This window comes from Antennarius striatus, chromosome 14 (genome assembly GCF_040054535.1).
Source record: "Antennarius striatus isolate MH-2024 chromosome 14, ASM4005453v1, whole genome shotgun sequence".
Classification (NCBI taxonomy): domain Eukaryota; kingdom Metazoa; phylum Chordata; class Actinopteri; order Lophiiformes; family Antennariidae; genus Antennarius; species Antennarius striatus.
In genome coordinates this window covers 5,733,838-5,749,679 of record NC_090789.1, presented here as the reverse complement: position 1 = coordinate 5,749,679, position 15,842 = coordinate 5,733,838, and the positions used below count along the sequence as shown (strand labels likewise).

The 15,842-nt window shown below is 40.9% G+C and overlaps 1 protein-coding gene across 3 annotated transcripts in view; it reads right to left on the bottom strand.

The window, feature by feature from the left end:
- ctnnal1 (catenin (cadherin-associated protein), alpha-like 1) overlaps positions 1-13,549 on the bottom strand; it is a 44,239-nt gene extending 30,690 nt beyond the window's left edge. For all 3 annotated transcript variants that reach the window (XR_011038016.1, XM_068333591.1, XM_068333592.1), the window contains exon 1: positions 13,193-13,549. Coding sequence is in view for 2 of the 3 variants with exons in the window: in XM_068333591.1 (XP_068189692.1) it covers positions 13,193-13,288 (96 nt within the window). In the remaining variant the exon portion in view is untranslated. The remainder of the gene's footprint in view (positions 1-13,192) is intronic.
- Positions 13,550-15,842: the final 2,293 nt, after the last annotated feature.

The window sequence follows — 15,842 nt, the reverse complement described above, 5'->3', positions numbered from 1 at the left end:
AAGATGAAACCAGCTGAAAATAGAAAGCAAGGGATCCCAAAAACCGTAGACAATAAAAGCCTTGTTTTCAAGGGATCTGTCACCCAACAACACATCTTTGATCTATGTCCGTTTCTACCGAACATTCATGATTTCATATAGACAGCGTCACTGGACAACCCAGCTCATCTATGGAAAACTGTAACATAGAAATCCAGGTGTTAATTGATAGAAATAAAATTATCTATTAACAAAAGCTAATAAATTAACGAAAAGGGCAATGGATGCTGCTCAAACAAACAAAGGAATAGACAATGTCATGCAGGAGTAACTGTGATAACAGCCACCACTTCTGAACAAATGAATAGTATTTGCGGTCCCCCACTCTGGTTGAGGACCTGGGACCTGGGAGGAGTGGGACGAGCCAAGACTGGAGGGTGGCTAGGCAAGAGAGGCGGGAACCTAACAGAAAAATACACACACACGCCCACACACACACGCCCACACACACACACACACACACACACACACACACACACACACACACACACACACACACACACACACACAGACACACACACACACACACACACACACACACACACACACACACACACACACACACACACACACACACACACAGGGCCATAACAGTATGTAGTTACAAATTTCCCGAGGCTACACTGGGCTCTTTGTTCCATGGATGACCAGGTTATGTCATAAAGATGTCTCCTATACATTTTCTGCCTGCAAATATGACAGTTGTTTAATTTGGCAAGGAAATGTAACGCAGGAAGCAAAACATACCAGAAAAACACTGACACATCAAATATTACATTTCTACGTGAGGTCTTATGATCTCCATATCACATTTGGCTCCTGGCAACATTCAGGAGAATCATTTTTTAAATTCCAAACAGCCTGAGCCTGGGTTTTGAAGTCATATTGGTTTCACTAATTGAATGAGACTTGCAGCTCTGTAATAGAATATGCATATAATTGCATTAGGCAAGTGGTTACATTGCAGGAAGAGAAGAGGCAGAAAAGCAAACAATAACATTTCAGCGGAAGGTTTCATTTACAGACAAGTCTTGGTGAACATAAGAAGAGCAATATGTACAATTAATGGATAACTAAATCCACTGTGAGATGTATAGTATTCTAACATGGGCATAAGAGCAAAGTTAAAGCAATGTCCCATGGTTGACCAATTTAGATTAGTGTCACCCTAAAAAATCCACAAAAACAGTAAATGGAAAGAAAGAAAGAACTATAGCAAATCTTTCTCCATGGCAGCTCACTGGAAAAAGCATCTAAAAAAATCAAGACAGCTGTTCAATCTTTGTTCTTGCTGCAGTATCTATTTGTTTGTGTCCCTGAAACTTAATACGAAAAAATTTGAAAAGGTTCCACGTCAGTTCCTGATGAGGCTTTATGGCACTCTTCAACCTTGCACAAGCCGCCAATGAAGATCGATGATTACCTGGGCAAAACTCAAAAAGGCAGAACTGTAAATCGAAGACACTCGTCAGATAACTATTGCCGGGTCATCACCCAACATCATTTAGATGGAATCCAATCCAAAACTTATGAGACAATTACAGTCTGCATCATTGCAATAATTATTAGCACTTTAGCTTTAAATACAGGACACATTATTTTGGTAGATAACTGAATTTTCAGGGAGTTCTATGCTTTGGTCCGTTCGGTCTCCAGGATGAAGAAGCAACTACTCAAACAGTTGTCCCAGAGTCACTTTCTTGGATGCAACACAAGAGGGACGACAATATGCTCCATCCACAGCCCATATGAATGTCGAGCCAATGGCAAGTCTCCCCCTCAGGTTGTCTTCACACTGAGTCTTGTTTAATGACTGGGTAATTATATAAAGTCCTCAACAGGAAAATCCTAACTGCTTGCCAACTCAGCCTCGAAAACATTCTATCAGTCATCGTGATGGGTAATTACAAGTAATGGGCAAATAATAGTGTGCAGTGAACAGTGTGTGAAAGTGGCTTAACCAGGCTCTGTGACAGCCTCCTCCAGCGATAGCATGTTCTGCTGAAAAAGAACAATTGCACTGCAAGATGCTGAGCCAGTACACCTGCCACAGAGACAAGGATGTGTTTCTAAAGTAATAACACTTGTCTTCTTAAGTAAGAAGCAAAGTGACAAAGAAAAATTGTCTTTTTTTTTGGAATCGCCTATTGAGACACAAATTTATTTTTTTTTTTAAAAAGTTGAGAGATTATTTTCACTATGTTAAGGTTTTTTTTGCCCTCCCAGCTTTTGAGTCATTGAAAAATATCTCACAGATGAAAGACAGGAAATGGGAAGATAAGATTCAAAGCGTAAAGGAGACGAATCCTCAGTTGGAAATGGAAAAAAGGCACTTTCAAGGATATCAGAATCAGAATCAGTTTTATTGGCCATTGTTTGTCGAAAAACAGACAAGGAATTTGTTTCCGGCAGGTGGTGTCTCAAACTTTACAATTTAACTATTCCAAATACTTTAAATACTATAAATAACTATACTAAATACAAAACATAAAACGCAAAACGCAGTAGGTGGGGGGGGGACACAATGTACAATGGCTGAGTGCATATGTAAACAGGTTGCAAGGACTGGAGACAAATAATTTAACATTTATTGTTCAAGTGTCTTATGGCTTGGGGGGAGAAACTGTTCTTTAGTCTGGTGGTTTTTGAGAGGAGGGCTCTGTAGCGCCTCCCAGAGGGTAGACTTCTAAATAGTCGGTGTCCAGGGTGTGTTGGGTCTGAGATGATCTTCCCTGCCCGAACTCCTAATTCTTGAGGAGTACAGCTTTTGGAGGGAGGGCAGGGAGGTCCCAGTGATCTTCTCAGCAGACCTGATTGTTCTTTGTAGTCTTGTCCTGTCCCTTTGGGATGGAGGAACACAGAACCGATTCAATGACTGCCGGGTAGAACAGAACCAACAGCTCCTGTGGCAGACCGTGATTCCTTAGCTGCCCGAGAAAGTACATCCTCTGCTGGGCCTTTTCGAGGATACAGCTGATGTGGAGAGTCCACTTCAGGTCCCGGGAAACAGTTCCCCAGGAACTTGAAGCTCTCCACCGAGTCCACAGGGCTGTCCGCGATGGTGAGGGGGAGCAGAGGGGAGGGTAACTTCCTAAAGTCCACTGTCATCTCCACAGTCTTGAGCGTGTTCAGCTCCAGGTTGTTGCGACTACACCAGTCCACTAGCTGGTGGGTATGCAGACTCATCCCCATCCTGGATGAGTCCAATGACAGTTGTGTCATCTGAAAATTTCAGGAGTTTGACGGCTGGGTGTGAAGATGTGCAGTCGTTGGTGTATATGGAGAAGAGCAGCGGAGAGAGGACGCAACCCTGGGGGGCACCGGTGCTGACTGTCCGAGTGTCTGAGGTGATCGCCCCCAGCCTCACCTGCTGTGTCCTGTCTGTCAGGAAGCTGGTGATCCACTGACAAATGACAGAAGGGACTGTGAGCTGGTGAAGTTTGGAGCAGAGCAACTCAGGGATGATGGTGTTGAATGCCGAGCTGAAGTCAATGAACAGGATCCGTGCATATGTCCCTGGGTGGTCGAGATGATCCACGATGAAATGCAGTCCCATGTTGACTGCATCATCCGCTGACCTGTTTGCCCAATAGGCAAACTGCAGGGGGTCCAGCAGGGGTCCTGTGACGTCCTTCAGGTGGTGTCCTTCAATATGGTCTTTATTGTTAAACATCTGAGATGAAATGAACTTGAAAAAGTGAGTGAATATATTTTAATAAATCAACTCGGGGTGTCAAACCTAACATCAAAACCCCCTCAATGCAGAGGGTTACTGAGAAGGACGATCTCCTGATGAAAGCGATGAACGAACAAAGCAAGGCGAAGTTCAAGCCCTTGGGGTGGGTAAGGCACTAACTAATGCATACCAGCTGGTATAGAGTGGAGAAAGCTCTCCTTTGAGACTTTGACTTTTGACCTGCGCCGTGTTGGTCCTATGAAGAATACATCGGCACATTTTTAGAAAGCATTCAACACAGCACATATTGTAGGAGTCTGAAATGTGATCCTGGTGAAGTGGTTCCCCAAATAATGACCAGCACTGTGACACACCAGCTCTCTATAAGTCATAAGGGCTTGCGGGAAGTAGGCTTTTACTACATTTTTGTGATTACACATTCAAAGCTGCAGCAGGGTTCAGTAAAAACATTCAATTGAACTAGCACCAGAATAACTTATAAGCAGTGATACAATCTAACACCCCAAAAAATAAAATCACATTAATAATTAAAGACTGATATTAGTACATCTAACATGCAAGATAAGTTTTATATCATTAGCAACTCAAAAAGCTTATTTCAGCACTTCAGATAACATTCGACAACAACAAGCGGAAAATTATTTATAGAAGCTGAGTGACTTTAACTTATTTATAGGGGAATGGAGCTGTGAGTGTGTGAGTACACCCACACTGGACTGTATTTTGCCGACTGGCTGGCCCCCAGCTGTCACCCACCAGCTCCAGTCACCCAAAAACCGTGATAAAATGAGAACATCTTACCAATAGATCTGATGGATCATACGTAGGTTGAATCCACGGTTCGTTAATGTCCAAAATAACTATCTAAGCATCAACATCATAAAATGTGATGTCAGTTGAATCTTTACAGACATCAGATAAAAGTCAATGTTTAAGATCCTGACAAGCCCTGCGTACATGGAAGTAGGGTGATGTGTCAAAAGCAATACTTAAATGTACTCATTTGGCCAAGTACCTAACAGTATTTGTGTTAAATCAACTGGTGGAAAACTTCAACAACATCAACCCTGAAGATATCTGATGCTCAGACAAACCAATCAATCTCAAGTATTCCGTGTCAAAAACAGAGAGCCAAATGTGGTTGAGCTGGTTACAAAGTGGATAGGTGCAGAAATGAGGATTACATCTCAGTTTACAGCATAGTTTGTGAGAAATGGTAAGGATGCACTTTTTTGGCTCTGTGCACAGCATGTTGTCTGGGAAGGGTTTTCAATAGACCGAAATTAATGAGGTGATACGGGGACACAAGTCTCTCAGGAGATATTGAGATAAAAAGTGAGAAAACAGAAGGCTAAGTGGGGATAAAGGGGGAGAACCTAAGGACAAGGCTTTAGACCGAACGAAGAGCAAAAGACAAAGGTGTGTGAGAGGAAAACAAAATCAGGAAATTGGGTATAGCAACAGAGGAAGGGTGTCAGGCATACAAACAAGGTGCTACAGCTTCTTACATACTAATACTTCCTCAGACCGACACTTGGAAATAATATGGTAAAGTGAAGGAGTTTAACGTATGCTCTGCATTATTCAAAGTTTTATTCTGCAGGGTTTTATGGTCTGATACTGATCCTGTTGCTCAAGGTCAAAATTGCCACATAATTTAGATAACAACTAATTAAATTACTCTGCTGAGATCTGCGACAAAAGAATTACATAATGTGCTCTCATAATTAAAACCAAGGGAGGAAAGATGGAGTAACAGCCTGCCAAATTTAAATATTTGAAAATTCAGATTATTCAGAAATAAAATAAAAAAAAGATAAGAAAATGTTTGGTATTCTGTGTTCTCTGCATCCTTCACGCTCTCTTTGTTCTATCATGTCAAACTTCATCTCTTTAAAAGAACTCATTATCAAGAGGGGAGAAGTTCAGAGACGCTCTGAGAAAGTAATTAACACATACAAGCCAGACTGAAGGATTCCTCCATGGTACAGTCAGCAGTGTTGCTGCTGGAGCAGGAGAGAGGAACAAATACGATGCTCTGGGATCTATGGTATGTACAGTTTTTCTGTGTCCCATGGCCTAAAATATATAAATCCCAGCACATACAGTATATTCTCCAAGGATTTGTCTAATTATCATATCCACACAAAAGCACAATTTAGAAGAAGAATCATTCCAGATGTCTCAATCCAGCAGTTCTCATGTTGGAGAACTTCATTATATTGAAGAATGTAATAAGATCATAAAAACAGATAGATTATGTATTTGATCAGTAAGTCTCATAGAGCAGAAGTTTGAACTGTAAGACACTTCAGGAATATGAGGACATTAAATGCATCTCAATGATCTCAATGAGTCACGGGGCGCCTTTTGGATAAATTGCAATTTAAAATGATCAGCTCTCCCTCTTCAATTGTCAACAAAAACTCTTTGAAATCATAAAAAAAAAACCTTCCCTATAAATTCAGAACTGGCCTGCAACTCAAACATTCTATTTTATTTTGCCTCTTTCCAAATCCATATCTGTAAATACGCTGAAATCTGATTATGTACAGAATTAAAACGAAGAACATGTATCCACATCTGTTTGTAGCACAGAGAAGAAATGGGCCAAGCTTTTTACCAAGCAAGGCTTGGATCCCAGACCACAAACAACTATCCTCGTCAATGTTGGGTGCTGGAGTCTGGAACGATCACTCCTCTGTGCCGACAATTCAAGGCAATGGGATGCACATAGCTAGCTGCCAAAGACCGATCTGTTTACCCACGGTCGTCCAGACGATATGGATATATCGTGTCCCATCTCCAGACGAGTGGGAGGGTACATGCTATCAGAGTTATAATAAGTGAACTGCCCTTTCATGCAATGGCAGGTGTTTCTGTTCATTCATTCATTTCAATATTTGCTTTGAATTTTGAATGGAGGAACCACCAATCTGCTTTTTTGCTGTCTTACTGTCTCACTATCTGACTTAAATATTAAAAGTACAGCAACAGGAGGATTAGCAGGGAAACTGATCCGCTGCCTCCCCTTTTAAGTCCACAGATGGTCTCCATACAACCACAGAGTAATCAGGGTCGGGACGCATGTTCCTGTGTGATTCTGGGTATGTGTTTATGCATTCATTTCAACAACACAGGGTGCTGGCAGTGAGTGAGGGCAGGACAACACAAAGCATTACATTAAGCATCATATCCCCACCGATAGACATCGCTTCCTGTGTGCTCAACCTCTTGAGATGTCTCATTGCCATCTAATCATCATAAGCTAAGATTACACTGTAACTAAAGGCTGGTGATGGGCCACAGTCACTTGATACAGATGTGAATGGTATAGTAATCCTCTTAGAGCCACACAAGCCCAAAAATGCAAATGGGCTGAGTGGACTGGAGAACCGTTGAGTCATAGAATTTCAATTAAGACTGCAAATGTGCACTGAATATCACCATATCCTTACAACTATGATATAAGGAATTGTGTTCATAACATTTCCAGTTGACATAAATGTGAGATGCAAACACTGGTCATGAGGTAGCTAGATAATAAGACAGATGCTTAATCAATACTTTATAAACCTGCCAGCTAAAGTTGGGTGCAAAAAGCTTTTCCTTAGGCAATTAAATGTGGTTATCACTATTAACCACATCTTCTAGATAACTTCAATGAGGGTGAGATAGCTTTTTCAACCATTGTGTTAACTCCTTTTCTCTCTGGGTGGTCGATCTCCTAAGGTTGAGTTCTTTTTGGAGGTTTTCTTTTCATTGACGAAAAACACACACTGAAAAGAAAATTCACATTTTGTAATATATTACAGCCAGGGAAAAAGCATCACACTATGAGACAGGCCTTTTATCAGCACTTTTAGATAGCGGTGGTCTGTACTCACTCTCCTGAGAGCAATATGTGAGAAGAGGTGTGAGGGGGAGGACAAGGGGGGAAACACTGGTCATGTCAGTTGTGTGTGTGTGCATGCAAGTGTCAGAGAGATTAACAAAGCTGACAATGAAAAGGGTAAGGATGGGAGGCTTAGGGGAGGACGTCCAATTGACGTGAGAGGAGATCCGAATTCTCCAAAATGGCAAAGTTAGCCTACGAATACAGTCACTCCAAGAGAAAACAAGACGTTAAATGGAATTTCAGTTGGATGAGACGGGGAGGCTGGTTGTGTTTACACAACCTTCCATTGAGAAATCACAACACTGTGAGTCATGTTCACCGGGATTTAGAGATCTGATGTCTGAAACTCAATGAGATTTGATGAGACTAAACACAATACCTAACACCAGTCTTTTACACAGGGAATGAAAAGATCACCACCACATGGGGGAAAAGGTGAGTTGTTAGTGAATATACTGGATGATTTCAAGGTGATGTCAAAATTATAAAAATATTTACCATTTTTTCTATATATATCTATACGCTAAAATATGAAGAAAGAGAAAAACCACACCATAATCCCCCATCATCCCTTTGTGCAAACAAATACACAGAACAAAGTCTTATTCCTTCTCGTTCCGAGGAGGTACCAAGTGTTCAGTCTGTAAGTGTGTACGCACATGCATGCAAGTCTGCGGTGCACGGTAATCTTTGCGTGGTTTTGTCTTCATGACAGGAACGCATTTGTCTTCATTTTCATCATACGGCTGCAAGAAGCAGATCTGTTAGGCCTTGTGGCGACAGCAATGCTTCTCTGTCTGGGTATAAAAAAACAATTCCACTACCTGGACGTTTGTCATGTCACCTCACCACAAACCAGGGACTTTAGGAAGGAAGTGGTGCCTCATACCTCAGTGAAACTCCATTTCCGATATTTCCAGAATGAGGGCTCAGACTCTGAGCGATGGTTATGCTTACAGAGCTGTTAACAGAGTATGCCTGTGGAGCAATTTTTTTTTGTCAGCATTTTGTATAATGGGGGATTTGTGTGACAAGTGCAATTGTTCTGAGCAAATTGTACGATCACACCTGCCAATGACATTTCATTTGGTGCATAAAAATGCAGTCTGAATCCAGTTTTAGAGCAAAGCCAACACAGAAAATCTTTTTTCCTCCTGCTCACAGTCCTTTTTAGCACATCAGTAGGTAAAATCAAAAGCCCCGCAGAACCCCTGGAAGCGCGATTAAGTCAACGCTAACGTACTTGGACACTGAACAGATTTTCCAGGCCCAATTATAGTAGAAAACCTTGTAAGAAACTTCTGGCATAGCCCTGTAGATAAATGATGGAAGCAGCACAGCCATGTAATCACAAGGCTGAGGTGTCAGAAGTGTTTAAATTTTCACAGATTTGATCAAAGTCTCAGATATTACACCCTGACCCTCATTCGTTCCCACACGTCTTTACCTTGAAACAACATCCTTACACTTCGTCAGACCGACGACCACCCACTTTGTGCTCAAACGAGATTGGTGTGTTTTTACTTGGAACACCCCATCATTCTTAATATCCGCAAACAGAGTTGTTTTTTTCACTAATCAAATACAGTCAGATTATTTCTAACTGCCTTCCAGCTGGTTATGGAGAACATCATGGGTAGAACACAAGCAATAAGCAGACACATCCAACAGGTTTCCTTCTCTCTGTGTGACACCCATTACGTCTTTGACCACCACCAGATAAAGTCATTACCCCTCACTCTGCAAGTGCATTGGCAATGAGATAGCTACATCACAAATGGTGAAGTAAAGCACATTAGAACATTTCCAGCTGTTTAGGGCGCTTCTAAAATCAATGACCCCTTTTAAAAAGAGTGAAGATTACGTTCAAAATAACAGGGGATGCAGGTGGAAAACATCCAGGTGGCCACGATTATGAAAACAAGACTACACAACAACTCCGTGAGGCAGATGAACACACAAGCCTCAGGAGGAGGTGGGTGGGACTGTGTGTATGTGTCCGGTGTGTGTGCGTGTGTGTGTACACTGCGAGGCCTGGAGACTCCCAGGTCTATAATTACACTGGTGGGAGTGACGCTGATAGCAGAGGCCTGACGATATCACCATCAATGAGGAGAGGAGAGGAGAGGAGAGGAGAGGAGAGGAGAGGAGAGGAGAGGAGAGGAGAGGAGAGGAGAGGAGAGGAGAGGAGAGGAGAGGAGAGGAGAGGAGAGGAGAGGAGAGGAAAGGAAAGGAAAGGAAAGGAAAGGAAAGGAAAGGAAAGGAAAGGAGTTATACAGGAAGTAGATAATGCACAGTGTGATACCTTATCAAACACCAGCTTTACTAAATGACGAGGTTTTCATTTCCTCCTTCATCTTTATCTAATGACCCTTTCAAGACACGGGCATGCAGACACACACAAGAGCACAAAGCTTCATTTAAGGAAAGTCTCTACGATACAGCCCACACAGCCAGTGCATTCACACTGATAGTAATAATTTAATAACCACACATTTATCGTCAGTTCTCAGATCTGTCATGTAAACCTGTTAACTGAATTCATTTTCTCACATTAAGAATGTAATCAGGGTCTATTAGTGCTAAATATCTGTCTTCCTAACAACCACTGGTGTATAAACATGATTTTATTTGAGTGTTTTCATTCTGTGCACATCAGATGCTAAAACACAAAAGACGTACAGCACCTCAATGCTCTTGCTACATCCCAATACCCTATAAAACAGCAGATTGTCACTGGACAATAAGCTGGAAATCATACAACTCATGTTGTTCATTCACATTGGAAATCAATGCCCTTACCATTAACTTTCAGTTAAAAATACAATTAAAATTAAATAATCAGACAAATTTAGAATTCTACTTTTCCTTTTTTTTTTCTATACTGAGTCAGTTATCGTTACAAAACATGTTTCGGTGCCAAAAATGTTGTGTGCACCTTTACAGTAACTGTTAACGTGTCCATGCTTGATGAAAACGCTCGAAGGACTGGAAACCAATGGAACAACACAGACTGAGGGGCTGTCCTTCTGATGACATCCCAACAACAGCAAAAAAAAAAAAACATACGAAGATAACAGTCCTTAGAAATATTCACTCTTTTAGTATTGCAGAGCTCTGTTGCTATGGGGACATGCCTCACGTAGCAAAAAAAAAGAAAAGAAAGAAAGAAGTTAGGCAAGATTGTCCTTGAGGCCCACTATTCAACCAAGGACTGTAATATACTGAATACAGTTACAGTGTAGAGAATGTTCTCCTCACTGACATTGGACCGGTCTTCCTCAGAGGGCAGGAGTGCACCGTATGTTTGCTGCAGTGTAAATATTTGAGATAATGCAGTGTCCAGCATATTTACGTTGCACTGCTGCAGAACAACACAGCAATAACCGCAGTAAAACAATAACTAGTGTTAACCTCACAGGTAAAATTTTACCTGGGCTTGATTTGACCTTCATTTTGTACATTTTTAAAAAAACAACAACTTAATAACCCTAGAATGAACTGAACATAGAAGGCAGATGATGGCCTTTTGTTTCTCACGAGTCAGTCGAACAAGACAGAGGAAGCTTTCAGTGTTCACAGAGCAGAGGGACGTGTCAGGGATCTTTCATCGTGGTGTTCTCCATTGTCTGTTACACAACAGTGATGCACTTCTCTCTTCCACCCGCTGTTCAGTGGAAACTCCAGAACATTTACAAATCTCTGTCCCATAAGCTCCTTGACAATAAAAGGGCGTTAGCATTCATACCACTGGCTGGTCTGATCCTGTTATCCAAAAAAACCGCAACCTGCCTCCTGTTAAAACAGTGACGTGCAGTAAAGTGTATTCCCTGGCATTGTTCCTACAATGGAAATGAACCATCAAAAAAATACATTATTGTTTAGAAGTCATTATACAACAGCCTCTGACATTGCACCCTACTTTGTTGAACTAAAATCATTAATTACCTCCTTGACCCAAACCTAAAGCTGGGACTACAGATTCAAGTGTGCAAGAGAGGAGTTGTCAAGAGACTGCAGTGGCTCTAAGTGGGTCTTTCATCTTCTTCTGTTTATTGAGAAACAAAACACGTGCCTCAAATTGGCCCAATTACTCAAGAGAAACTGGAGAGTTACAGCCTGGTTGAGAGTTGGAAAAAAAAAAAAGGATTGTGCAGACTATACAGGAGTAACTTTATGACTTCTTGCTGCGTTTTCTCAAATTGGAGTGCAGCGACAAGTTCTGGTAATCTCTAGGAAAACAAGTTTTTCCAATTCTCCAGCATTTTGTTGCTTTTTTCTTCATTTTTAAGATAGTGGAACTTTGATTGAAGTTTGATTTTCTTTTGTTGTTACTTCCCCATTTTAAGGGCAATATAGCTAACTCTGTAATTCTGTAACCCACTCACTTCTCCATAACAACAACATAGACTGTTTAGTCTTTGTATCGCTCATTATGGGTGTTGGGGGGTTGGAATGGATTCTGCACGACCCTTCTGTCTGTCTCCCCCGCTGTGTTCTGATTCTTGAGCATGAATCTAAAAACAATTACTTCCGTTTTTACAAAACCTTCTTCACACAATAACCAAATACTAAAGTGGGTCTTTGTCTTACTCAAGACTGAAGACTGTTTATTTGTCACATGCATGACTGTACCGGTACAGCACCAATGAAATGCATTTGCAACAACTACAGCACTATAGAAAGATAGACAAGAATAAGAAATGGAATGTAAATATAAATGTGAACTTTCATATATCCAATCTCACAATATACATTCAGTATACTACATAAAGTAGTAATCGACAGGGATTACAGCAATTTTTTCTATTTCAACTGTGACAACTGAGACTCAGTATAATAATTACTTTAGTTTCTAGAGTACTGTAAATCTCAAATAGTAACCAATATTTTTTAAACAAAAACTTTCTAATCAATTTATTTTGCATTTCTTCATTTGCATTTCTCTTCAGTGGTTACAAGTTGCATTTAGGGCCATTCTGTGAGTAGGACTGGTTTCATATGTAAGTTTTTGTGTTCAAATTGAAACATTGTTCACACAATTTAGGGAATTATATTTTGCGCATCTCTCACTGGAAATGTCCGTTTTGACAAACTGGCAATTTTAAGATTTTTTGTTATAATTTAACTTTTCTCAAATATGCAATTATAATTAACTGCTATTAACTGAGACTACTTCAATAACTTTTTTTTGTTGTTGTCTTTCTTCAATGAAAGACACCCGTGGAGGGATATAATGACTATTTTATGGTTGTTATCCCAGTATTAGGCCCATATGTTAACATTTTCCAATATTATCTGCTGTTTGTAACTTCTACAAACATTTAGTAGGGACAAACATGCGGTGCAACAACAATGACAGTCGTAACAACGGGTTATAGAAACTTGGAGACACTTAAATTCCCATTCTTTTGACGGACTTTAAACACAGCAGTAAACGCACAGGTAAACACGAGAGCCAAAGTTGGGCTGGTGCGTCCGAACACGGCTGTTGTTGTGTTTTAAAGTATAAAATGCGAAGAAATAACAACATAACACGTCGGTTTTCTGTTCCTCACCTGCGACACCAACGGAATCAGCGTCTGTTCCACCGATCGAGTTTTGATTTCCAGGCCGGAATCAAAGTTGCTGTTGCCGCACGGAGATGAAGCCATTCCCGCCGAGCTCTCCCTGCCTGAAACACAATGAACGGCGCCGCTGAGTTTCACCAACAGCCTTTCCGGCGTTGTTTCGCTGTTGCAAACTGCTGTGACGGACTTGTTGTGATCGCCGAGGTTTCGCAGTTGCTTCTACGGTCCTTTATCGAGTCACTCCTCGCACGCTGTTTTAATCCCCCCACGGCTGGGTGGTTGTGCCGCTGCGCCCGCTAATGTCCGTGTAGTTTACTCTACAGCGGACTGCAGCACACCACTGTGGGCAACCACGCACCGCACCGCACAGCACCGCACCGCACACCCCTCCTCAGGTTCGCTCTGCTTACGTGCACCTCATTATTTCTGAACAATCACAACGATTGCTTTGGTTTTAATTATACTTTGCATTCACCTATAGCTGCAGAACAGGGTTGGTCGTCATATTTGGAACTTTAATTTGAAAATCCCAAAAAAGATTTGCATAAGGAGAACCCCCAAGTGTGTGAGAATATAGTGACCTCACACTCCTTAAGGGTGCTCTGGTTTGAAAAAAAAAAGAAAAGAAATATATGGTCTGTCAAGTATGTGTCGTGACAACTAGAGGCTACTAGAGATCAAGCTCTGGGGCCCTATTTCTGAAATGTTCTTAGTTTCCTGCTCATGTGTGCAAAAGTGCTAAACAATATATGCATGTACAGTTTGTCAAAGAGAGAATGCACATTTCCCAATATGTGCACCAAAACTTTACTCTTGTTGCCAGTAAGTATGATATGTTACCATGGAAATTGCAGAAGGGCACCAAAAGTTAAAAAAAAAAAAAAAGCTGCACAATACTGAAAATTTGTGTCACTTTTTTCCACATCAAACAATAAAACAAGCGAGTTCATTAATTTATTTACTTTCCAAAGAATGAAAACCAACAATAGAGGAGATCTGTGGACTGGAGAGGATGAAATGTTAAACTGTGGGAGCTGGCGGTGTGCATCTGTGGCAAACACTTCATCACAGATCAGATAATTATGTTACTCAGCAAATGAAATGTGTTTGTGTTGGGTCTGTCTGAGCTAGTTATAAGATATTTTACTGGGGCGCAGCGGATCAATACTGGCACATGTGCCCCAGTAATATGGGTCTGGTGACAAGTCATCCTGGGCCTATTCACACATGGGGTTGGATGTCATTTTAATGGGGGGAGGAATGAAGGCAGCTTGAATAACAAATTTGAATAAGGTTTAATTTCATTCAGCCTAATAGTTTTTTTTTTATTGAGAGAACATGAAAAGAAAAACAGTTCTCACAATTTTTGATTTTAGTCGTTTATGTGTGGCTTTTTTTCAGTGAAACATTTTCTCAGTATAAATGATAATTATCTCTGCACTCAGAATTTAAATAGAATTGCTGAAAATCTTACCATGAAGCCCATCAACGAAAGGCACTGTTTCAATTAAAGGTACCGGACACTGATGTGTGCTTTTTTGTTATTTCTATTTCATGGATTGTCATGCTGTGCACAAACAAAAGGATGTGATAGTTGTAATTACCAACAGTTGTCATCCAAGCACCTCTCCAAACTACTTCTTATAATGAGTATTGCAACTGCAAAATTCAAAACAAGAAAGGAAATAACCAAAAACATCAAAAACAATGTTGTGCTATCAGGTTTTGTTCATCTATCTTTACATGCATGCTGCAAACCAAATGCTGAGGTTATAAATACTCCATTCGATGTTATTTCTATTCAATTCAGATAGAATAATATTGCCAGTGAAACTATTGCCAAATCTTCTGCAGCCTTAAGTGGCTCCCAGCAGCTATTCCTTACTTTTAAGTGCATCCAGTGGATGATGAGGTGGAGAGCAGCATTTCATATTAACACTCCAGATGGTGGAGAGAAGATATGACTTATAAGCACAGTGGCTGTCTTAGGGATGACTTTAGTTGCCTGCTTGTCATCATTGAGGGTGGATGGCTAACACTATCAGCAGCCGACACAATGGCTATGCATGTGTGTGTGTGTGTGTGTTTTAAGAGATCTCTTCTACTCTCAGGCCAGTATTTATTTAAAAACCCAGAGCTATACTTAAGTTTAAACCTCCTTGTTTACATAGGTTTCAATATGCATGCACGCACACACAGCATCATGACATCATTATGAAGGCATGCATGCGGTTCGGCTATTACTACTAGTGAACAGGGCTGTGTTCCAGCTGTACTACCAGCCAGACCATATCTGTGTGTTTTAGCATTAATCGGCTCTGAGGTTCTCCTCCATGTGATAGAAAGATAAGGAGCTCCATCCTGACTCTTCACATTGTGCGACTTGTGCTCTCTTCCTATCTCAGAAGATAAGGTCCAAAGGCAAAATCAGATAAGACCTGATACATCCTGTGGAATTCAGTGGAGAGTCGGTGTCACATATTTCTGTTGGAAAGACTTTTTTTTCTTACTAAACAGTCTCATTTGTACTGGAATATTTGATATTTGCCCCTCCACCTCTAATCTTGTTTAGGCACATTGCAGTTTGACTGTTTGCCTGAAAAAGCTCATGCAAGCAGGAAGCCTCCATTGTTTGTAC